General features: G+C 34.4%; 1 protein-coding gene across 1 annotated transcript in view; it reads left to right on the top strand.

Annotated features, from left to right (window-relative positions):
• Positions 1 to 26716, top strand: part of LOC107584639 (mitogen-activated protein kinase 10-like) — a 68711-nt gene that overhangs the window by 20670 nt on the left and 21325 nt on the right. The window contains exons 2-9 of the mRNA XM_016271349.1: positions 994 to 1065; positions 6064 to 6233; positions 6584 to 6681; positions 13188 to 13264; positions 14659 to 14717; positions 16642 to 16780; positions 16961 to 17126; positions 19382 to 19453. Coding sequence (XP_016126835.1) covers positions 994 to 1065; positions 6064 to 6233; positions 6584 to 6681; positions 13188 to 13264; positions 14659 to 14717; positions 16642 to 16780; positions 16961 to 17126; positions 19382 to 19453 — 853 coding nt within the window. The remainder of the gene's footprint in view (positions 1 to 993; positions 1066 to 6063; positions 6234 to 6583; positions 6682 to 13187; positions 13265 to 14658; positions 14718 to 16641; positions 16781 to 16960; positions 17127 to 19381; positions 19454 to 26716) is intronic.

Here is a 26716-nt window from a genome sequence, read left to right as displayed (position 1 = left end):
ATATATATATATATATATATATATATATATATTATATATATGTGTGTGTGTGTGTTTGCTGTACAAGAAACATTACTTATTATTATCAATGTTAACAGTTGTGCTGCATAATATTTGAGTAAAAACTGTGATACATTTTTTCAGGATTCTTTAATAAGTATACAGTTCATTGAACAGCATTAAACGTCAACATTATATGAGCAACCTTATAAGTCTCTGCTGTTACTTTTGAACAATTTAATGCATCTTTGCGTCTGATTTTTATTTGTTATCAAAATATTTCTACTTTCTACCACTTCATAAATTTATGTTTGAATTTCTTTATTTTTTTCATTCTCACTGAGTGAAATCAGTAATGATAGCCAATAAATAAATAAAACATTTCATACTGTTAAAATGACCCACATGTTGTGCGTCCATATGGATTGATCCCTTTGTTACTGCTGGCTGATATGAAATCTGGAAAACACTAATGAATATTTAACGCCTATCCACAGGGCTTCAGTATCTTTAAAAGGCAGGGTGCACAGTGCTTACCAAAAGCTCTTCCTCGTCCCTTGGGGGGGAAAAAAGAAATAAATAACAGGAAACAGAGCAGAGCAGGCGGAACAAATAATCAACGCAAATTAGCATACTGTCTTTGACTCCTAGATGACACTGACTATTCTTGGAATGCCTGTTCTCCTCAGACACATTCGCAGTTAATGCATAGATCCTCAGTGTGCCGAGAGCCGTTATATCCACAGGGCAGGGGCTTTGAGACCGAACGAAGATGGTAGATATAAGAAGAGGAAAAAGTGTGGTTTATCATCTCAGCGTTCTCTCTTTAGCACATATCATTATCTGCCAAAAAACATCTTGAGGAATCAAGTCATTTGAAGATGAAATTAGCTTTACGGAACAAAAAGCAAATATCTTGCTACCTCAATATAAAATTCTTACTATATTTGTTCATTCAGTTTTTAATCACGACTCTTAATTCCTGTGTTTCAGGTATTTATGAACAGACGTTTCTTATATAACTGCAGTGCTCCAGTCCTGGATGTGAAGATTGCCTTTTGTCAGGTGTGTGTTCCATACAGGTAAATTAAAAGGTAGAGTATTCATTCACTTCCATTCTGTCCGTCATTCTTATGGATGTGTCATTGTCTAAAACAAATACTGGCGACAGCATGTCTGGGCCCTTAAGGAAGTTGTACAGCTTACAGGATCAATTCCTTGCAGCATTCCAAGCCATTCAGAGTCGGGTTTCCCAAAATGCATTAAGATCACTTTAAATAAGCATTCAAGTGTTTTCTAAAATCAATGTGGTCATACAGATGCATCATTCCAATTAAAATCACTTAAAGGCAAAAACAAAAAGATATTCTGAATCGTTTACTTGTGTTGCTGCAAACCAGACTTTCTTTTTTTTCTGGGAAAGTGACTTTTTTTTATTGTATAATGACTTAAATTTCAGCATGTTTCTCATGCAAAGTTATCATAATATTGTTTGAACTCTGAAATACATCACATTGTAGAAATAAAATGGGTTGTAAATGTCAATCCATGTTGGCTTTAAATGGATAGTTCAGGCAAAAAGGAACATTCTGTGATTATTTACTGCACCTTCATGTCGTTCCAAACCTGTATGACTTTCTTTGTTATGTGGAGCACAAAAGAAGATATTACAAAATGTCTAATTGTTATTTTTTTGTTGTTGTTTTGCACTCCATTAACTTTCACTAAATAGACAAATACAGGTTTGGAATGACGTAAGGGTGAGTACTTGATGATTTTGAGTGAACTATCCCTTTAAATTCAATTTATAGATGTACATCTTCCTTAAATTCTGGGCTCTAGATTGACTGACTTGTGACCAGTGTTGGGGGTAATATATTACAAGTAACGCGAGTTACGTAATCAGATTACTTTTTTCAAGTAACTAGTAAAGTAATGCATTACTTTTTAATTTACAAGAGAATATCTGAGTTACTTTTTTTCCAATTTATTGATTGACAGCTCTCCTGTCCCCATGTTGAGAGAAATTAGATGTTACTGTAGTTCTAAAATAGATATGAATATGCATTAATTCATCTCACTCACAAAAAAACAGATTCAGTATTCCTCAAAATGAATAAAAATAATGCAACTCGGAATAAATGTTAAACAACACAAATATGCTTTATGTATTTAATCCCATTCTATTAAGCAATGTCTTTGCTTCTGACCTTCGATGATCCAGTTCAACCGTACTAATAAGCACAAATTACTCTAGACAAACATTTGTTGTGTTTTTTTTATTGCTGAAGTGTGTTGAAATTTCTTCTTCTGCATTCTACGGACATAAACTTACTTATTCATTTCACTTTTGGTGTGAAAAGGCTTTTATATTGGCCAAAAATAGAACTTTTTTATTTTAAAAACAAACAAGCAAGCCCTGTCCAGATTTAAAAAGTAACGCAAAAGTAACGTAACGCATTACTTTCCATAAAAAGTAACTAAGTAACGTAATTAGTTACTTTTTTAGGGAGTAACGCAATATTGTAATGCATTACTTTTAAAAGTAACTTTCCCCAACACTGCTTGTGACAATATGACAATATAACTTTATTGACCTGATTTGTGTTGTAACAGTTTAAAAGGTTGCAAAAGGTAATTGCAACTTTTTTTCTCACCATTCTGAATTGCGAGATATAAACTCAAAATAGCAAAACATAAACTCAATTCTGAGTTTACATCTTGCAAAAATGATCATTGTGACTTTATATCTCACAGTTCTGAGTTTTCTTCTCGTGATTGTGGGGGAAAAAGTTGCAGTTACCCCTTTTGTTTTTTTATTCAATGGCCCAACAAGCTTCCATAGACATTCATATATCAGAATATAATAATGATGGTTTTACATAATGAAACTTCCTTCTGCTTAATCTAAATATGAAATAAAGTATCTATTCCCTGAAGTAATCACAGTAGCACAGCAAAACTGACTTTATATGTCCCTTGGGTTTTTGTCCTTCATTCTTTCTTTTGGGCCTTAAATGATCCTCATCGCCTGTCAGAAAGTCATTTTGTGAGACGTACAGATCACAGGTCAAGAGGGCAGTAGAGTTGCCTAGCGGATAAAGATTCGCTCTGTTAACCAAAAGGTTGTAGGTTCATATCCCATAAAGATCGCTCCATGAATCAACACTGTGTCCTTGAGCGAGACACTTAACCTCTGTGTACTCCACAGGGACTTTCACTGTAGTAAGTGCACTGGTGGTCACTTCAGATAAGTGTGTCTGAAACTGACTCCTGAACCAAGTGTGTTTCATATCCCTAAAAGTGTATCAGCTCTATTGCGAAACAGGAGACCTGTTTCAGAATCGATTCCAGTAGATTTTGATGCTAGCACGTTGCTAAGCTAACAACACAATAATATAAAAAGCATAAATAGGCTACATGCAGATTTTTTATAATAAATTTATAAATTCAGTCTTCAGTGTCACATGATCCTTCATAAATCATTCTAATATGCTGATTTGGTGCTCAAGAAAAAATTCTTATGATTGCCATTACTGAAAACAGTTTTTGCTGGGGTTTGAAACGACATTAGGGTGAGTAATTAATGACAGAATTTTTGGGTGAACTATCCCTTTAATATAATCTTAAATCTGAGATCTTCAGCCAAGCACAGATAAGATAAAACTAAAATAATAGGTTTGTATATACATATTTTTATATCCCCTGCAACTTTATTTAAATCTCACAACTGCAACTTAATTATGTGAAATAAAGTTGCAGTTGTGAGATATAAAGTTGCCTCTGTGAGCTGTATAGCCACAGACACAGACTTGTTTATACATACATACATGCATACATATATATATGTATATGCAGATTTTTTATAATAAATTTATAAATTCAGTCTTCAGTGTCACATGATCCTTCATAAATCATTCTAATATGCTGATTTGGTGCTCAAGAAAAAATTCTTATGATTGCCATTACTGAAAACAGTTTTTGCTGTTTAACATTTTGTGGAAACTACCTTGCAGTAGTTTAAGATTAAAAAAAAATTTATTTTTTATTTTTTATAATTAATAAAAAAAAAGCTGAAAAAAAACTAAAGTAACAGTAAAGACATTTATAATGTTACATATGTTTTCAGTTAAATGCTATTAAAAATTCAATTAAAAGTAAATAATTTTCTATTTCAAATAAATGCTAAAAGAATTGTTCAAATGTATGTATCATGATTTCTACAAAAAGATTAAGATGCAAAAACAGTTTTCGACATTGATGATAATAACAACCGTTATTAGTAATTGAGTACCACACTAGTTGATAGTAATTGAGCAAATCAGAATATTAGAACGATTTCTGAAGGATCGTGTGATTAAAATAGAAAACAGTTATTCTAAATTGTAATAATATTTCACAGTATTACTGTTTTTACTACATTTAATCAAGTAAATACACCCAGCATTTTTTAGGGTGCAGCTTTGATGAGTCATAATTCAAAACTTTTGACCTGTAGTGTGTGTGTAATTTCACCACAATGATGAAACCAAACGTGCTCTAACAATTGTTTCAATAAAAGGCCACAATTACCACAAATCAAAGCTCATAAGCTTCAAATTAGCCCAGTCAGTTTAATAGGGGGGCACTGCAGTGAGGAGTGACTCACAAGATGAAGATAGACTTTACGAAGCACGTACACACATGCATTTATGCATATTACTCTCTCTCTCACTCTCTCACTCTCTCTTTCTCGCTCTCTCACTAATTATCATTTAGCTTGTGAAATTATGTGGACAGCTTCGTTTGAAACGACATTAGGGTGAGTAATTAATGACAGAATTTTTGGGTGAACTATCCCTTTAATATAATCTTAAATCTGAGATCTTCAGCCAAGCACAGATAAGATAAAACTAAAATAATAGGTTTGTATATACATATTTTTATATCCCCTGCAACTTTATTTAAATCTCACAACTGCAACTTAATTATGTGAAATAAAGTTGCAGTTGGGAGATATAAAGTTGCCTCTGTGAGCTGTATAGCCACAGACACAGACTTGTTTATACATACATACATGCATACATATATATAGCCCCAAAACATTACTGCTTTAGAGGAGATCTGCATGGAGGAATGGGCCAAAATACCAGCAACCGTGTGTGAAAACCTTGTGAAGACTTACAGAAAACGTTTGACCTCTGTCATTGCCAACAAAGAGTATATAACAAAGTATTGAGATGAAATTTTGTTATTGACCAAATACTTATTTTCCACCATAATTTGCAAATAAATTCTTTAAAAATCCTACAATGTGATTTTCTGGATTTTTTTTTCTCATTTTGTCTCTCATAGTTGAGGTATACCTATGATGAAAATTACAGGCCTCTCTCATCTTTTTAAGTGAGAGAACTTGCACAATTGGTGGCTGACTAAATACTTTTTTTCCCCACTGTACATATATGTGTGTGTGTGTCTGTGTGTAATTTTCATTTTAATTTTTTTGTTATATATATAAACTAAAAAACTTTAAATGAAAATTTGACATTATTATTCTTAAAAACTATAATAGTATCTTAGTTATACTAAAATAACACTGCACAATACCTACAAAAGTCAAATTTTGCTATGGTTTATATTCTTAATTGTGTCTTGTACATATAAAGTCTTGCATCTTCTCAAATTGCTTATAGTAATAGATGCAATGTTTGTCTTCACTCATTTGTGACACCTCATTTCATTTAATTATATTAATTTATTTGCCTAGTGTGTGGTTTTACCTGAATATCAAGCTGCCATATCACATTGCAATCGTTTATTTATCTGCAAGTCGTTTAAGCAAACTCATCTGTAGTTTTATAGTGCTACATGGGTTTTCATATCCCGTGCTGATGAAAATAAAATAAACCGTTTTATCTATACTTCTTATAGATCACTATTATATTATATCACCATTGAGGTGAATCGTTTAAAGTTCAATTAGGTTTGTATGAATTTGCTTTTTTAATAAAAGCCTTACAAGTGCTTATTAACTGTTCTGTGATGTTCTCATCTTTTTTTCTCCACATCCATCTTTTTCTCCAGGGGTTTGGTAAACAAGTTGATGTTTCTTACATTGCCCAGCATTACAACATGAGCAAAAGCAAAGTGGACAACCAGTTCTACAGTGTGGAAGTAGGAGATTCCACCTTCACGGTTCTCAAACGGTACCAAAATCTAAAGCCCATCGGTTCTGGGGCTCAGGGAATAGTGTGGTGAGTACCCATAATGCATCGCTTTGTCTTTTTATTGTGAAATATGTCCATATGGATGGCATAATGATTCTCAAACGTCTTCCTGATTGAGGCTTTTAATGTTAAGAGCGATATTTGGGAGTTTCTTGGCAGAATGAATTGCAGTTCCCAGTGGACAGCAATTAATTTGGATCTGAGTTGTGCTCATTGCGCTCCCCCAAAACCAAACCCTATGATTTACAATGAAAACACGAGCTAAACTCGTTGACTTTCACCCATGGGATTATGGGAAATCTAGATTAAGTTGGCCCTCCCTTTTCCCATTTCCCTGTCTTTTTCCCCTCCCCCATTCCTCTGTCCTTGCCTCTCAGTTTCAGTGGCAGCGGTACGGTTGTGTGGAGCAGGCAGGGAGGCAGCACTGGACTGTTAATGGCTTTGTTGATGTGTTCTGGCTGGTTTGCTGGCTGCGGTAATCCTGCCTGCTGGACGGACAACCCTGATCTAATTTAGCTTCCTCTCCTCAGCAGCAGTCACATGATGTAGCATGGCAGCTGTATTAGCCTAACAAACGCCACATCATTATCCAGAGAGAGAGAGAGGCAAAAGAAGGACAGTTTAAAAGGACTGTGCAAAGTCACATGTTTTCCACAGGCCCTGATGAAACTAATGTGGTTAGGTTATATTGCTGCAATATTTTAAAATATTATAAAAACCTTAAAAACTTAGAGGCTAGAAATCTAAAAAATCTAACTAAACTGCACACTTAATATTTTGGGGTTTATGTATTTTGATTACCAGAACTGCAACTCAGCATATAAACTATAAAAGTGATCTTTTGAAGTTATAAAAATGATAATAATAATTTCAGTCCTTCTACATTAAATGTACATGTTTAATACTTGCTTATGTAATTATATAACATATTTTGAATTCAGAAAATAATTACATATTAACACTGGTATTTGTTTTCTATTCAATGGTAAATTTACATTTTAAAATGAATATGATACAATTATTTTATTCGGAAATTATAGTATAAGGTATTGATAATGTTTGCAACATTTCTGCAAAAATACATACCAATGGAATAATTGCGATAAAATGTTTTTGAAAGTCTTTTAAACTCACCGAGGCTGCATATATTTGATACAGTAAAAACAGTAATATTGTGAAATATTATTACAATTTAAAATAACAGTTTTCTATTTGAAAATATTTAGGCCACAAAGACTATGTCATTTATGAGAGAAAAATAATGAGAACACAAACAAGCTGATAGGAGGTTTCTGAGCTAAACTCTTGTGCAGCTGGCAGAGGGGCTGAACATTGTGATGAACTTAGTGTCAAGTTAATTACACTAGGCTGTGATTAATTTCACCAGGCTGTCACCAAACTCCACTATTGGCTGTCAGAGACTTTGTCATCTTTTCCACTTCCTTTCCTCATAAACTTAGGTTTGGGATGTGTGATGTATTGAGCTGTGATTATAGTGCTTGAATATGATTTTTAATGTGTTCAATTAAAAAAGATGATTTTTCTTTTGTGGCCCAAAAATGGCTGGAAAGTTTGAATCCTTTTTTATTGTAGTGGAATAAAATTCCTCTACAAAAAACTCAGCAAAATATGATTTAAAGGAATAGTTCACCCAAAATGAAAATTTGCTGAGAATTTGCTCACCCTCGGGCCCTCCAGGATGTAGATGAGTTTGTTTCTTCATCAGAACAGATTTGAAGAAATTCCGCATTACATTACTTGCCCACCAGTGGATCCTCTGCAGTGAATGGGTGCCGTCAGAATGAGAGTCCAAACAGCTGATAAAAACATCACAATAATCCACAAGTAATTCAAACTACTCCTAATATTTTGGGGTTTATGTATTTTGATTACCAGAACTGCAACTCAGCATATAAACTATAAAAGTGATCTTTTGAAGTTATAAAAATGATAATAATAATTTCAGTCCTTCTACATTAAATGTACATGTTTAATACTTGCTTATGTAATTATATAACATATTTTGAATTCAGAAAATAATTACATATTAACACTGGTATTTGTTTTCTATTCAATGGTAAATTTACATTTTAAAATGAATATGATACAATTATTTTATTCGGAAATTATAGTATAAGGTATTGATAATGTTTGCAACATTTCTGCAAAAATACATACCAATGGAATAATTGCGATAAAATGTTTTTGAAAGTCTTTTAAACTCACCGAGGCTGCATATATTTGATACAGTAAAAACAGTAATATTGTGAAATATTATTACAATTTAAAATAACAGTTTTCTATTTGAAAATATTTAAAAATGTAATTTAAACCTTTGCTGGCAAAGCTGATTTTTTTTTTTAAGCAGTCCTTGCTCCAGTGTCACATGATCCTTCTAGAAATCTTCTTTTTTCAAAAACCAGTTGTGTATATATTTATCACATTAAATAAACCAAACATTTGTCATATTATTAAGTATGTAGGTCAGGTTATTACAACCTTATCTTGGCTTAAATAAACCTTTTCACAGCATATTTTTGCTAGCTGGGTCTGTGGAATTATTAAATGGATCAATCATATCATTCACAGTCCATGTTGGAAAGCTACATGCTGAATATTTAGATGACGCAGTGCTGCTTTCCTCAGAGTATAATAGTCAGAGCTATGAGCATCTGCCGCTAAAGGTTTGGCCGCTAATAATTCATCATATCACACACACACACCAATCTCCTGACTGCTGGAAAATGAGATTCTTTACCTTGCGGAACTCTCTCCTATATTGCATGTTGGGTAAAAAGGTGTGTGCCAAGAAAGTAAATGTATAAGTAAATACAATTATCTGTAAAACAAACAGAATGCCCAAAAACATTACAAGCATCCGTTCTGTATTATATAATCCATTATGCAAAACAAAGGCAACTTCTCAAGAAGCAAAAGGATGCTTTCAGACTCGTAGGGGATTTCTTGGCCGAAATAATAGAAGAAAGAAGTATTTTTGCCACGTTTTAGTGTTTCACTGAAGGTAGCTTTCGTGCTCATACTACTCATTCTATTTATGTTGTGCACTGTATAATTGTAGTAGGTCATAACATTTGTTCTGTTACTAATAATATCTCACAATGAAATGTGCATGTTCCTTGGCTCATTATTTGTTTGAACAGCCAAATTTGATTAAAAATAAATATATACGATATATTTACTATATATTACCATTTCTGCAATCTTAACTCATCACAACTTTCTTGTGACAGTGTAACCACAGTTTTGAATATTTATTGTTGCATATTGTGTGCTGTTTTAATGGTTTGGAGACAGTCAAATATGAAGTAAATTTGGACTTTTATTCAGCGAGGATTGCATTAAATTGATCAAAAGTTACAGTAAAGACATTTATAATCTTATACATTTCCACAATTTCCACAGAAATATTTTTTACGCAGCACAACTGTTTTTAACATTGATAATAATAATAAATGTTTCTTGATCAGCCAATCTGCATATTAGAATGATTTCTGAAGGATCATGTGACACTGAAAATTCAGCTTTGCCTCACAGGAATAAATTAAATTTTAAAACACATTAAAATAGAAAACACTTTTTGATCAAATAAATGCAGCCTTGGTAAGCATTAAAGACTTTAAAAACAAAAACTTATCTACTCCAAACTTTGGATCAATAGTGTATAAAAATAAGCATAAATATAATTATACTATATTAAATCTAATATGCAATGAGCAGTATGCTAGTACTAATTTCTGAAAATAGCTTGATTATTATACAACCTCTCATAGCAAAAAAGCACCTTTATTTACATGTCTTGCTTATGAAAGGCCACAAAGACTATGTCATTTATGAGAGAAAAATAATGAGAACACAAACAAGCTGATAGGAGGTTTCTGAGCTAAACTCTTGTGCAGCTGGCAGAGGGGCTGAACATTGTGATGAACTTAGTGTCAAGTTAATTACACTAGGCTGTGATTAATTTCACCAGGCTGTCACCAAACTCCACTATTGGCTGTCAGAGACTTTGTCATCTTTTCCACTTCCTTTCCTCATAAACTTAGGTTTGGGATGTGTGATGTATTGAGCTGTGATTATAGTGCTTGAATATGATTTTTAATGTGTTCAATTAAAAAAGATGATTTTTCTTTTGTGGCCCAAAAATGGCTGGAAAGTTTGAATCCTTTTTTATTGTAGTGGAATAAAATTCCTCTACAAAAAACTCAGCAAAATATGATTTAAAGGAATAGTTCACCCAAAATGAAAATTTGCTGAGAATTTGCTCACCCTCGGGCCCTCCAGGATGTAGATGAGTTTGTTTCTTCATCAGAACAGATTTGAAGAAATTCCGCATTACATTACTTGCCCACCAGTGGATCCTCTGCAGTGAATGGGTGCCGTCAGAATGAGAGTTCAAACAGCTGATAAAAACATCACAATAATCCACAAGTAATTCAAACTACTCCAGTCCATCAATTAACATCTTATGAAGTGAAAAGCTGTGTGTTTGTAAGAAACAGACCTACTAATCTGACGGCACCCATTCACTGCAGAGGATCCATTGGTGAGCAAGTGATGTAATGCTCAGTTTCTCCAAATCTGTTCAGATGAAGAAACAAACTCATCTACTCATCTTAGATGGCCAAATTTTCAGCATATTTCATTTATGTTGAACTATTCCTATATAGCCCACTCAAAAATTAAAATTTGCTGAAAAGTTACTTACCCTTATGTTGTTCCAAACTTGTATGAGTTTCTTTCTACATGTGGAACACAAAAGAAGATACATGAAAGATATAGAGAAGTTTTGGTTCTTATTGAGTTCCATTATATTTTTTGATAATACAGTGGAAGTCAATGGAAACCAAAACTGTTTGGTTACCAGCATTCCTCAAAATATCTTCTTTTGTGTGCCACAATATTTGTGTTTGTGTTTTCATTTTTGGGTGAACTATCCCTTTAAATTTCAATCTGTTTCTCACAGAAATGTATCGTATAGCTTTGGAAGACAAGTCATATGGACTTAAGTGGCTTTTGTGATAATTTTTGGAGCTTATCATCATGAATGACCAATTATAATTTTCGTTAGATGGAAGTTTTGACAGCTTTGACAAAATTTCAACTCCTTTTTTTGTATTTCTTAGAAGAAAGAATAATACTTTTAGATATATGTGAATGAGAAAATGATGACATAATATATTTAGACAATTCCTTTAGGTATAACCCGTTTTTACTAGTATGATATGATGTGGTTATATGTCAGGTCTTTCTACCCAAACAAACCTTGTTTTTATGCTGTAGTGTAAACTGTGGTTAAGTTAAAATGGTGTCTGGTTTGTGACAGCTGTCTGTAGGCTGGGCTCTTGAAGAGCAATGCTGCAATTCATTAACCACCTAGAGAGACCACCATGGCCACCATTAGCCAAAAAATCTGAAACTGCCGTTACCATGGACACATCAGTTCTCGGTTCCAAAAATGTGCTTTAGAAACTTTCCTGCTGCAGCTCAGAGAATATCTTGCCTGCTTAAAATCACATGGTTTACTTTCTAAACATTGTTTAGTGGACTGAAATAACTATAATTTAACTGCACTTAGTGCAGAAACAGTTTTCACCCAATTAATTAGAAGAAACAGTAAGTAGCACACTGAATTGAAGGTGAAATTTTAAAGTAGAAAGGCTGAAATAGTATTTTGTACTCTAGGGTAGGGTTTTTCCTCACCCCTCCTTGAAAGCCTGTTTTGGTGTATCTCACCCCCTTCTGCTTTGACCATCTGCTGTATAACCAACACTACAGCTCTGACTGTCTGCTCAAATAATCCATAGCTGAATCAGAGATCTATATGGACCTTTGAGTTCTTGATTTCAGACTTTTATTCAGAGTTAAACATGTAGCTTTGACTGTTGTAGTCCAATGTGGACGTAAACGGTTACATTGAACAGACAAGTGCACAAGCACACACAGACCCTCACGTTTTATAAACCCAGAAGGCGTTTAAATAGGTTTTTATTGGAGATTAAAAGAGTGTAGGTCAGTTTTGACTGTAGAACAGGGCACACTTTCAACTTTTCGGTTGCGGTTTCTGTCCGTGGCTCCATGGGGTGCTGCAGGAGGAATTCATTTTTCAGTCATTACATTTCTTGGTCCTGTGTGAGTCATGTTAGTCTTATTTTAACAATGGCGCTTTAAACTTTACCAGCGCATGTCAACATGGTTAAAGAGCAGACTTTTTCAGTGCAGCCTTATGGGTTGAAGCTATTCAGTCGTAAACCTCAGCAGCTTTCAGAACACAATGGCCTCTGGTAGCACTTCTTGTACCTGGTCCAGTCGTAAAAAATAAAGTGCTTTTTACCAATGGCTCTACTGCTGCATTAACCACACTGTAATAAAATTGCCAGGAATGTGCAGGATTAAAGAGTATTATTTTACAATAAATTACTGTAGCCAGAAATGTATTCTGAAATCAATGCATGCTGGGTCATTTTCTTACAAATGACTGTAAATGATCAGCAGAATGATGCTAAGAGGACAGTAATTTACTGCTCGTTTTACTCGCTTTAACTGTGCCACTGTGAGTAATTTAGATGTTTACTACTGTAATTGTACACTCACAAAAATAATCACTCAAACACACTTATACTTCACACAAAAATAATTTTGACATATTCCTGTCATGCTAATTATCACACAAAATCCAGGTGGCCGGAACTTTATGCCTGTCTGGTTTTAATTTCCCATAATCCTCAAAGTAAAAGACAGGAAACAACTGAGACGGGTACCACCCACTGTGATACATTAATGCTTTTTTGTGGCTAATTTATTATAAAAATTAATTTATTGCCTCCCTTTGGCATTGAAGGGACCATTTTGTTTGTGAAATTGAATTGTGAATTATAAAATTTTTTAAGCTTAACTCCTTAAATACTATTAATACCAGCCTTCCTTTTATCCGAGAACATTAATGTGTTATATCAAAATGAGCCATTGGCTACTTGTTTTCTGATGCCAAGAGAGCATACAGGGAGCTGGTGCTTATGAAATGTGTCAATCACAAAAACGTGAGTGCCAGATCTCAATATCTCTCACCCGTTGTTCCATTGGATGGCAAATGCTGCTAATAACTATTTCCTTTGAGACAAAAAGTGGGCTCAGAATGCTAAACCCGCCATTCAAGTTCAAAAATATTTTGTGTTATTGGGGAATAATAACTCTTTAACTAGCTAAATAGCTAAAATTATATATTTCAGGCCTATTTAATATGCAGCTATGTTCTAGAGTAGGGGTGTCAAACCCTGCAGAGTTTTGCTCCAACACATATACCATGTAGTTTTCAAATAAGCCTGAAGGACTTGATTAGTTGAATCAGGTGTGTTTAATTAGAGTTGAATCTAAACTCCTCCAGGAATTGAGTTTGACACCCCTGATCTAGAGTAAGCAAACAGATGATTCATTTGTTGTACTGAAAGGTGGGACTTCTGTTTATACAGCCGCCATATTGAAAATTACTGTACATATTTTGCACACAAACCTCAGACTGAGAGAGAGAGCGCGAGAGAGAGAGAGAGATCGGTAGCATTAGATGTTGAATGACAAAGTAAGAGAGAAAGGGAGTAATATTGTTAAAAGACAGAGAAGAAAAACTTTTTTGGCAACTGAACAGTTCACAGTGATCTGCTGTCCTCCTCCTCGCTCTCTCTCTCTCTCTCTCTCTAGCCATCTCTCTCATTGAGACTCGGGTTATAAAGGACAGCTGGGGCGTGACAGAAATACAAATGTGGTTTTTCTGTCATCCTCACCTCTTATTGACCATTGACAGTCGTTTTATGGATCTTCCAACCTCTTTTTGAGGAAAATAACGTTGGCAAAGTTTACCCACACATTCTAAATGAGTAGTTAAAGGCATAGTTCACGGATAAATGACAGTTAAGTTATTATTTAGTCACCTTGGTGTCATTCGAAGCCTGTGTGCTGTTATTTATCCTGTGGAACAAAATAAATAAATAAATCATTGTTATTTCATTATCACTGATATACTATTATAGCTTTTGTTAATATTTTAAATTAGATTTTATATTTTTATTTTCTGTTTTCACTTTAATTTTATTTAAAGTTTTAGTTTTGTTGTGTTTTTGTCATTTTTATTAGTTTTTTTTCATAGTTTTTTTGTCTTTATTTCAGTTAAGGTTCATTTTATTCCAGGTGACAAAAGTTTATGATTTTAGTTAACTAAATAATAACACTGAAATAAAAAATAGATACTTGTTTATGAATTTTATATTTTTATAAATGTATTTAAATACTTTTTAAGTAAAAAAAAAAAGTCATGCAATGACTCGAAGACTTTAAAAATTGTAAGAAGATTAAATTTTTTGGTGAACTATTCCTTTAATGATTAATCCAATGGAGCATTATAGTATAACTTCACGAGTTGTTCTCTTCTTTTCTCCTCCAGATCATCAGCTTATTAAATGTCTTCACACCACAGAAGTCTTTAGAGGAATTCCAAGATGTGTAAGTAACGTTTGGAGATTTTTCCAGGCATGAAGTCATCTGATTATATCATCTAATAAACATCTGAATGTAAACCGTTGACTGCTAGTGTTAAAACGGCAATCATGAAACTGGTTCTGAAATCTGATTGGATAAGCTATGTTCAAAGCCAGATTAATGTTTAAGTACACCTGTCACTATATATATTTATATATATCAATCTAACCTAAGGAAAGAAATATATTGTCAGAAAGAGAAGGGGGCATTTATTGCTGAAAGTGCTTGCATTTGAATAAACATTATTAATAATGTTAAGGTTTTTGAAACAAAGAAGAAAGAAAGTGAAGTGACGTGTGGCCAAGTATGGTGACCCATACTCGGAATTTGTGCTCTGCATTTAACCCATCCAAGTGCACACACACACTGAACACACACACACACACACACTGAACACACACACACAATTGCTGAAAGTGCTTGCATTTGAATAAACATTATTAATAATGTTAAGGTTTTTGAAACAAAGAAGAAAGAAAGTGAAGTGACGTGTGGCCAAGTATGGTGACCCATACTCGGAATTTGTGCTCTGCATTTAACCCATCCAAGTGCACACACACACACTGAACACACACACACACACACTGTGAACACACACTCAGAGCTGTGGGCAGCCATATTGCTGCGGCGCACAGGGAGCAGTTGGGGGTTCGGTGCCTTGCTCAAGGGTCTCACCTCAGTCATGGTATTGAGAGTGGAAGAGAGCGCTGGTTATTCACTCCCCTCCACCGACAACAATGCATAGTCTGCCACAGTAAGGTGATTTATGATTTTTCAGGTTAATTGCAGCATGCCCTGTGGTGTTTGAGCTTATGCAGGCTCCCGATACAAGCACTGTGATGTAGCAGTGAGGGTGATAGATCACCTGCAGTCGGTTATGCTCCCACTCCCTGGTTGGTCCCTGACACTTGAATCTCATGCCGCCCATGGCTTAATTTATTTTGCATGCTGTGTGGACTTAATCTAGAGCAGGATCAATATGTTGAGTATGAAATGTCTGCTCAGTCAAAGCCGGATCATTTGAGTGTTAGGATGGATGGGACGTGAGTTCATGTGGACTAAATTATTAGAAATCAGCTAATTAGCTTCTGAGTTGTGGTCAGACAAATTTTTAAACAAAATCTGAAACTAGTTTGTCACAGTTTGTCATATTACATTTTTTTGTGATCTTGAAATATATTTTTGGGGTTATAATTATACTCATTACTATTAAAAAGTATTAAAAAAAACTATTATAATAAAAAAAAATCACTATTTGTGTGGTACATTTATTTATAAGTATATATTATATTTATAATAATAATAACATAATAGTAAATAATAACATTATATATATATATATTGTCAGGGTTCTGTCACTTTGGTCTGTTTTTTTCTTGGTTTTGTGACAGAGTTACACAATTATATGTATAATGATAATAATAATAATAATAATAATAATATTAATGATAAGTGTCTGTAAAATACATACATATATATTACTGTTATATCTAATGATTTTTTACATATGTTTTACTATATATATATATATATATATATGTATAGTGCACTTTCATTGATTGAGGGTCAAAGCTGCTTTTTGGATTTTCGTAAAACAAAACGTTTAATCCATAAATGTGCAGCCATGGTTTCTGAGCACTCAGCAGAATGCAATTGACTGTTAGTATTCCATTCACTGACTTGCTGACTGTCATCATCCGACAAGTATTTTCTCTGTATAAGAGGTTGTAAAGATCCTCATCGATCCACAGTGGCCTCTTTTGTGCATTAAGAAAGAATGAATAAACCATGCCAATTTCATATGACATAATCACAGGGACAGTCGCTGTTGCTGTTGTCCAGCCTGAGAAATTCACATTTTCTTCCTTCCTTTTTCTCTCTTCTCTAGTTACCTGGTCATGGAGCTGATGGACGCAAACCTTTGCCAGGTGATTCAGATGGAGCTGGACCACGAGAGGATGTCCTACCTGCTGTACCAGATGTTGTGTGGAATCAAACACCTGCACTCAGCCGGCATCATCCACAGGGTGAGAGACATGGATGCACACAGCAGGATCAATAAATGATGACAGGATTTTAATTTAGGGTGAACCAAAATTCATACCGGGATGGAATAATCAATTTGATTAATTTAAATAATCAATAAAAGCTGAACTCCTAACAAAACTCTTATCATCTTCTCGCCATGACCCATATTTTCCATTAAGGATCTGAAACCTAGCAATATTGTGGTGAAATCCGACTGTACGCTGAAGATCTTGGACTTTGGGTTGGCGAGAACTGCTGGCACTAGCTTTATGATGACGCCCTACGTGGTGACGCGGTACTACAGGGCCCCGGAGGTCATCCTGGGCATGGGATACAAGGAGAACGGTAAACCAATCACGGGGCTGCATGCAGATTGACCAACACTTTTAAATAACACTATAATCTTGGGTTTTATAGACGCTGTGAAATCAAAATTGGAGTTAAAGTGGAGTTTTGTGTCCAAATATTTTAGTATTTAGTATGTAAAGCAGTATGTTTTATGCAACTGGTAGTATGCTATTGGTGCGTTCAAGTCCTCCTGGGAAGTTTGTATTTACGAATTTAGAAGTCGTAATTACGAGTTTGGTCAGATCAAGATGGCAATGTACTGTACCATTTCGACAAAAAATTCAGCAAGATTTCTTAACTCTACTTCTACAATATGTAATTGCACAATACTATGGAATTTTATACATAAAACTTTGATAGTTTTAATTGTAAATTTAAAAAAATGTGGTGGAATTTATGTGCATTCAACTCTTACATACAATCTTTCTGGCATGCATCATATAATGTGGTCACATGACCTTACTACATTGTATATTTAAATATTCAAATTTTAATTTTGCAAGTAAATATGGTTATTTTGTATTTTAATCCAATTTTGGGTCAAATTTTTGACATAATTATTCAAGTAAGTCAAAAAAAAGATGCAGTTGGGTTATTATCTGCCTACTAATCATAGTATACATGCTATATACTTCAGAAAATCCCAACACTTTAAAATATAACTATATTGTACTATATAAGGCTTTATTCGAAATTTGGGGTTTTATAGACCCAGTGATATCAAAATTGGGGTTCTGTGGCTTTTAGTCAATGTCTGCAAACTATTTTAGTATTTTAGTAGTTATGTGCAGCATTATGTTTTATGCAACAAGTAAGATTTAAACTGGTAGCATGTTATATTGTGGTCACATGACCTTACTACACTGCATAGTTCATTCATTAAATAAAATAAAATAATGAGTCAAGAAAGATACAGTTGGTCAATATTTACAAACTAGTCATAGTATGCATGCTATATACTTAATACAATTAGTAAGCGTAGCTATTCTGAACATCGTTTAGCTGTGGTTTTGCAGATAAGTTGTGTCAATTTTCTGTTTTTAGTATATACAGAAATACAGGAAGGAAATTGTGTTAAAGCGGTCCTATTATGCTTTTTTTTTTACAAAGTCTTGATTTTGTTTTGGGGGTGTACTAGAACAGATACTAGGTTCGAAAAACACATTATTTTTCACATATTTTACATTATTGCAACACCTCTCTCCCAAGTCTGGCATGAACGGCTCGGATAGTTCCTGTATCAAATGAAGGCCCGCCTTCTGAAATACGAAATGTGCTGTGATTGGTTAGCTGGGCCAGTGTGTGTTGTGATCGGCAGCACTCGGCGCCTGGTCGGGAATTGTCACGCTCCTTACCATAGCCGTCTGTGAGCTTCAGTGTAAATATTGCGTAAAAATCAAATCAATTTGAGCGTGATTTAAACCCGGATGATTGTAACCACTCTAAGTTTGTCTGCCTTGGGAAAGCTAGCGTGTCTCTGACATAGTGATAACACTCGTTGACTTCTCTAGTGCAGCTCAACCAGGTCTCGTCCCATTCGTTGATATTTGTGATATCACAAATCCCGGAAAATATGCGTTGTAGTCCAAACGAGTCGTTCGTTGTAGTTTTTGAAAAGTGATTTCTGTTGAATAATTTTTTTTTTTTAAGTGGACTTTGAGCTTTGTAACTTTGCAGATATTTTTTATGCTCAAACATCAACATTACAGACTAACTAAAGTTGAAAAAGTGAAAAAACACAATAGGACCCCTTTAAATGACAACATTTATGTATAGTTTAAGCTGCAAATGTGCCAAAATGAGCAGACTATTTGGATTAAAGTTAATGTTACTAAGTTTTCAGGTTTGAGGTTGGGAAAATTAATTCAGTACTTAGATTTCTTAACCTGCTATTAATTTTATGAAATACTAACACATTTCACTGCTTGAAAACTCAAATAACTCATTAATACACTAAGGACCAAAATATGAGTGTGTATATTTAGAGTACGGGGTAGCAGAGAGAGGTCAGGCTATGGATTTCCTGCCACAAACAGTCCTCCCTGAGGTCTGTCCCCAGCTTTAACTTTGATCTGAGCAGTTGTGGAATAATCCTTTGTCTAATTACATGTGTGGCAGATACCGCAGATATAATTAACCAGAGTGATACAGCTCATGTAGGTCTTTCTCTCTCCATCACTGATGACTGTTTGTGCTAATGCTAACCTCTCTGTTTCTTTCCTTCACTCTTTTTCCCGCTTCTGTGCCTGCAGTGGATATTTGGTCAGTTGGTTGCATCATGGGAGAAATGGTGCGCCACAAAATCCTATTCCCTGGCAGGGATTGTATCCTTCATGAATGGGTCCAAACTGGCTTGATTTTACTATCCAATAAGAAAGTAGCATTAATTATCAGTGAAAACATCAGTTTTATAAAGCAGAATAAATCTGTAATTCTTAATAATACATAAACTGCATAGTGCAATATTTTTGTCTCAAATTGGACTGAAAGACAGATCTTTTTTCAGTACACACAAAATAGTGAGTTTTTGTTTGGTTTAGTTCTATTAAACTTTTAAAACTTTTTCTTATACTTTTTAGTGTTGCGTATCAATATATTATTATATAATATTAATAATATAAATAATAATAATAATAAAACAACTGTAAAATTATATATACAGTACATGCATGTGAATGTGAGTGTGTGTGTATAAATGAGGAGTTCATTTGCAAAAACCGATAACTCCGATAAATTCATTGATTAAAAACCGATAAAACAACCAATAACCGATTAATTTTTTTCAGAAATCACGTTTTTTTATTGCGCATTCCAAGTAATATCAATCAAACTGCAGATGGGTTGTTTTGATTAAGTAATAATAACTTAAACAAATACAGGTAATTTACAAAATTAAAGTTCATTGAAAGTGTTTTCTTATATATATATATTAAAAGTTTGTTTTATAGCAAAAGCAGATAACTCCAACAGTCGTTTTTTTGGCAAAAGCAGATAACTCCACATTTCATGTTTTAGAGTTTAAAAAAACACTTTGTAATCTTGTAATCACTGTATTTCATCTTTGTAATCTCCTCAGATGGCAATGTAGATGCCTGACAAACGTTGTTGTTGTTGTGATCATAAACTGTATGGATGTGATTACACGCAATACACTGAGCTTTTCCCTCACCATTGTAACGCGCTGCTTTTGCAAGGTTCCGTGAAAACGTTTCAGCTTTTATTTTCCTTTTTCGCCCTGAAGAAGATATCACAGATTCATCAAGTTTGTCGAAATGATCCATCCTCGATCACTTTTAGTCAGCTTTGACGAAACTCCTCTCAGCTAGCACGTCTTTTCAAAGTGAACGTAGCCTTGTCACCTGACCTGAATACAGCGTGCTGATTCGCTAAAATTGACTTATCGGCTTCTATTCAAAAACAACAAGGGTGCTTGTCGGCTTCTGCAGTAAAACGTGAACTCGCGATGCCTTGAAAGTGGACAAAACCGGCTTTTTTGACAAAACGTGTTTAAGGTTCAGATCGCGCTATATGTGGAGAATAATGCACGGCAATCAGCTCATTTGTTTTTAAAGTGGCGTTTATCGGTTTTTGCAAATGAACTCTTCTACACACACATAAACACTGTATACATACGCTTATAAGTAATTTTATGAGTACTATTTTATTTATATATTTTATTTGTGGTTTTCATGATTTTGTGGTCCATATGAGACTCAACCTGACTGGACCAGTGTTCATCTGTTCAGGCATAACTAATCGACTAAGTCTGTAGTTTCCCTAACCTGCAGGTTTTGCTCAGGTTTTCGTATTTTAGTTGTAGCTTAAACATCCAAATCTCTTTTTCTGACTTTACAACACTCGTACCTTCCCTCATTCCCTTCAGTCCTCTATGAATATTTAAGATTGTTTTCATTAGGATGCTGTGGGATCATTGTCTGATGTGTTTTTGAGACCGATGTGGAGGCACCTCTCCTCAGCGCACTGTAGTTATTCACCCCTTAATGGGAAGCAGTTCTTGCTTAATTGGCATTTAGAGACAGTGGAACTAATGAAATAATGATCTCCATCTCCAGTCACTCATTACGTTAACTTTATTCATTTATTTAGTGATTTTGCTTTCAGCTGCTGTTTTGGAGTGTTCTGTGATGGTGATGTAGTTATAATAAAGTTAGTAGGGGAGCAGTGCTTGTTTTCTGCTCTCCAAACTGCAATCAAGGTATTGATCCTGTAGACCAAGCTTGGCTTATTTGGGTCTTTTTAAAAACTCATTAACACGTGCCTGAATGGACTTCTTTGCTGTGCTGTTTCGTCGATACCATTTACATAGTACACATCTAAAGGGTGTAATTTACTAAAGCCTGAAACACTAAACCTATTTTAATATAAGTATTTAACATCTTCACTTTGGTTGATTTCTGATTTGGTTGATTTGGTTGAATTTAACTTTGCACCTGAAATGCACGTAGGCTTTTGGCTTTGGCAAAAATGTGCCCTTGATTTTTTCTTTTTATTACATTCTGCTAACCTCTTTAACATAATTTTTAACATAGACCGTTCTGATCTCGTCATTTAATAATAAATCAGAATACTTAATACTGGAATATGAAGGATTGTGTTATCTCTCTCTGCCAGAGTGAGTTCATAAGTGATATGGAGTCATTGATGGATATCTTTTAAAGGTCCCCTGAAATGCTTAGAAACACGCAGCGTTACTCTGTGTTGACGTAATTTTAACTGAAACAGGAAGACAGGGCGGGACATATCAAGCAGCCCCGCCCCTTTTTAAAATAGCCAATAGCGTTCGTTTTTATCACTGCTTGGGCTAGAGCCATTCAGAGCCGTTGAGCTCCGTAAAGCCGCATTTGACAGGGTATGCCAGCCACAATCTCATCCATATTGCTATAAAATATAGCATTCTGTGTAGAATTCAAATAGCTCCGATACATTTTGTGGTCTGTGCTGACTCGCGCATGTGATCCGCTCTGTGCTATCATGTCTCTGGACCGGAGCAGAGTGTGCGGTGCGGTGGTTAGCGTGACACAGCGCGAAACCAGACTTCTTTTTTTCCTCAATGGAAAGCATATTTACACTGTTTGAATCGTTCCCTGTCCCCTATATTGTGCACTACGTGCCATTCACTGTACAGAAAATACAAATTCTGTGGACAAGTGACCGATTTCAGCCACGGCTTCAGCGTCTATTTTATAGTGTAGGGGGCAGGCGCTTCGGATTCTAGAGAGCATTTGATTGGACAGAAAGTTTGATGAGAAGCTGAAGTACAATGTGACGTCAAAAAAATCGTTGAGCCGTTTTGGCGGAAGTGACGAACAGCAAGCTTTGAATGCTGATATCTTCTAAATGTGAATTTTGTCACTGTTTTGGAGCACACTGCCTTATAGATAACCTTAAGACTAACATATTGATACTAACACCCAAAAAACTTTAATTTTGATTTCATGGGGACTTTAAATGTGTCACATATTCTCAATCAGTACTCTTTATACATCTGTTCAGATGCCTGCCTAGATAGCATTTTAAAGCATCTTAAGCGAAAGCCTGTTCCAAAATGTAGATAGCAAAGCATCTTAGAAAAAATATCTTATAAAATACCTTCTTTTGACAAATTTCAGTGGCAAGATTGTATGTATGCAAAGGATATTCTAGACTGCACTGCAGCCAGCTTGAATCCAAGCAGTTAGCTTAGCAACATACTAATGACAAACTCCACTGGAATCAATTGGATCAAGCATCTGAGTTGCTTATGTAGTGTTCTAATTCAGGTAATTATACTGAAATATACACTGCATGTGTGGTTTTATGTGGTATATTGAGTGTCTGATTATATGTTGCAAGTATGTTGTGTTGTGTTGTGTGTGCTGTAGTGGACATGTGGTCTGTAGGCTGTATCTTTGGGGAAGTTATAAGAGGATCAGTGCTGTTTCCAGGGACAGATCGTATCCTTCCCGTCTGTCTGTTCTCCACTCCTCACTGCTGTCTCCATTCGTATTGTACTTGCCAAATATGTTTTGTATATTTATATACATTACTGTTCAAAAGTTTGGGTCCAGTAAGATTTGTTGTATGTGTTTGTATCTTATGCTGAATTATTTGACAAAAAATACAGTAAAAACCATTAAAGTAAAATAATAATTGTGACGAGGGGGGCGGGGCCGAGAGCCGTGGGAACGGAGCAAGCCCTGGTCCTCTCTCCTCTTTCACTGTCGTCACCCCTCCTTTTTTATCCTTCTGGAGCTATAAATTTTATAAAAAAATATAAATTTTATAGAAAATATTTTATTTCAGAAGATTTGTCACTTTTGATCAGTTTAATACATCCTTACTGAATAATTTCTTTAAAAAAAGCTTACTGAATCCAGATATATATATAGCAAATATTAGATACAATAGCAAATATTATAAAATTCTTGAAAACTCCTCGAACACTAGAATCTGATAGAAACTTTTTTTTTTTTTTTTTAATCACCGATTGACCTGATTTTGGAAGGCATCTGTAGAATGAAAGCCGCCAGGCAGCCGTTATTGTCTGTTTGGCTTCCTTAAACGTGTGATGGCAAGACAGAGGGAGAGAGATACGGGCCGGGCTTTGTGTTTTGGGTGGGAGGCAGTGGGCCGTTTCTGCAGGATGATGTAATGTGGTCCTGGCTGCCCCGGGCCCTTTGAACCAGGACCCCCTTTTGTGGGAATCATGGGAAGCCTGGGAAGCAAAAGCAGTCATGTGACTCCTCAGGGCTAAATAGGCTACCATGACAACATCAATTTCCCCCCTCTGTTGCTAGGCACCCATAGAGACATCTTCAGGATCCATTCACTCCGGCCGGCTCAGACCTATATGCTGTAAACCATTCCCTTAAACGCCAATAATCAAGAGCGTTGAATGCCAGCAGTCTCTCTGTCTCTCTTTCCATTCTCGTTCCTGCTCTAGCTGCCCTCATTTCCCACCGCTACACTTCAGTGATAATAACACCAATGAGGAGATTGCTGCGAGAAATGCCATTTCATAACAAGGGTGCAGTTCAGATGTATTAAGACGTGTTTGATCTGGTGGATAACAGACTTATTCAATGTTTATATAAACACTACCGCCTAAGATTTTTTTATGTTTCTGAAAGAACATGTCTTATGCTCACCAAGGCTGCATTTATTTAATAAAAATACAGTAAAAACAGTAATATATTGTGAAATATTATTACAATTTGAAATAGCTGTTTTCTGTAATTTATTCCTGTAATGTAAAGCTGAATTATCAGCATTGTTACTCCAGTCTTCAGTGTCACATGATCCTTCAGAAATCATTCTAATATGTTGATTTGCTGCTCAACAAACATTTTGTATTATTATCAATATTGAATACAGTTGCGCTGTTTAATATTTTTGTGGAAATCGTGATACACTACCATACCAGATTGGGGTGTTTTTTTTTTATTTTTATGATTAATACTTTTATTCTGTACGGACATATTCAAATGATCAAAAGTGACAAATTATACATTAAATTAAATCATAGTACATTTATAAAGTTAGAAAATGTATGTTTCTATAGAATTTCTATTGTAAATGCTGTTCATTGAAATTTTTGTTCATCAAAGAATCTTGGTTTTCAACATTGATAATAATAAGAACCATTATTAATAATTTCATCAATAATAACTGAGCACCAAATCAGCATATTAGAATGATTTGAAGGATCTTGTGATACTGAAAACTGGAGTAATGATGCTGAAAATTCAGCTTTGCATCACAGAAATACATTGCTTTTTAAAATATATTCAAATAGAACAATGTTCTTTTAAACTGTAATAATATTTCACAATATTTCTATTTTTACTGTATTCTATTTTTGATCAAATAAATGCAGCCTTGGTGAGCAGAAGAGACTTCTTTCGAATAAAAATGTGACTAGATATTTTATTTATATATATATATATTTTTTTTTTCCATCAAATGCAAAAGTTGAAGTAGTATCATTTTTAAACTTTTAATAATTATAATTAGCCTTTACTGTGATATTAACAGTAAATATTAATGTTTTTACTTTATTTTTGATCAAATAAATGCATCCTTGGTGAGCATAAGATAATACTTTAAAAAAATTAAAAATCTTACACCACTGAGTCTAATCTTAATTATAGTTATAAATATTAATTATTCCAAACTTTTGACCTGTAGTGTAATAAAAAAATAAATCATTAATATTTTTAATATTTAAATGTATTTATTTATTACTCATAATATTAAGTCAGGCAATCTGATTAGAATGGAGTGTGGGCCATTATGTCAAAGACTCAAATGCTCACTCCTCAAGCGTAAGATGATAAATATATCAAAGCATGGTCAGTCATCTGTATGTCTATATCTGATCTTGTTCAAACTGTCTAGGGTCTGGTAATTGTTTGTTTGAATGAGCATGTCTGGAGTCTCTGGAAACACTTGCAGCAGTCAGTGACGCTTAACAAAAACGTTTGGTGTGGACATCTCTTCCTTACTCACCGAGGATGAGGAAGCATTGTTTGTTTTGCTAGATTGTTTGTTTGCAGCAATAGCCAATTAAGAATGCATGTGAATTGTTAAAAAATAATAGCATGGACTCTAACCTAATAACAGTCAGGACTTGAACTTGGGTCCCTGTGAGCCAAGGGCTCTAATACGTCAAAGCACGCGTGATGCTCTCTGAGTTTATGATTTACAGTAGCTCTGATAGTATGTTTTACAACACAACTTATCTAGACCAGGGTCAGAAATTAACCTGGACTTGGTGCAAAAAATAGCTCAGAAATTGGCACACACAAAAAAGACATTGGTTTGTAAAGAGTTCCTGTTTTTGTTGATTTCATTTTATGGATAAAAGGTAATAAATACATACATTTTCAATCTAATTATTGAGAGTTTGTGTTAATGAATGGATTATATTAAAGTATTTGACATAAAATGCTTATACAGAATATGTTTTAAATGGTTACAAAATAAAATATGCCATGCTGCCATCATAACAGATAAACAATACCCCTGAAAATCAGTTCCAATGGGCAAATAGTGGCTCTTAATTAATGTAAAAGTTAGTTTCTTGAAACCAGTTAGATCAGTCTTGCTTCCATCTTATTTCGATTTAGTTTTTTTGTGCTTTATGATATTTTTTGCCTTCGAAATAAACTCTTACAAGATTTCAGTGAGAGTCCTATCCCAGAATGCAAACACATAATGAAAATGAGCATTGTAAAACTGGTTCATATTATAATATAGGGTAATACTGGATCTTATGGAGTCTAATGGGAAGTAATATTCCAAACACAAAAATTGGGATTCTCTTGATTGTAATGACTCAGCTGATGGTTTAACTCAAGTATTATCAGTGTCATTATCTATGTACTGATTTGGTTTCTTTCTGTTTAATTAGACAACAATTTCAGGCTTTTTCCCTCTCCGGGCCTAATTAGGACCCCTCTGAGTGTTTTAGCCTTTACTGATTTAGCTTTATTATCCTGGAGTGGAAGTGTAATCAAACTTTATTTCACATTATATCTTCATTTTATTCTCCATTTAAAAGTGAAATATCGTACCTTGTATAATGC

Source organism: Sinocyclocheilus grahami, unplaced genomic scaffold, assembly GCF_001515645.1.
Source record: "Sinocyclocheilus grahami isolate Dianchi unplaced genomic scaffold, SAMN03320097.WGS_v1.1 scaffold61.1, whole genome shotgun sequence".
NCBI lineage: Eukaryota > Metazoa > Chordata > Actinopteri > Cypriniformes > Cyprinidae > Sinocyclocheilus > Sinocyclocheilus grahami.
The sequence above is the reverse complement of the archived record's forward strand: the minus strand, read 5'-3'. Positions and strand labels throughout refer to the sequence as shown.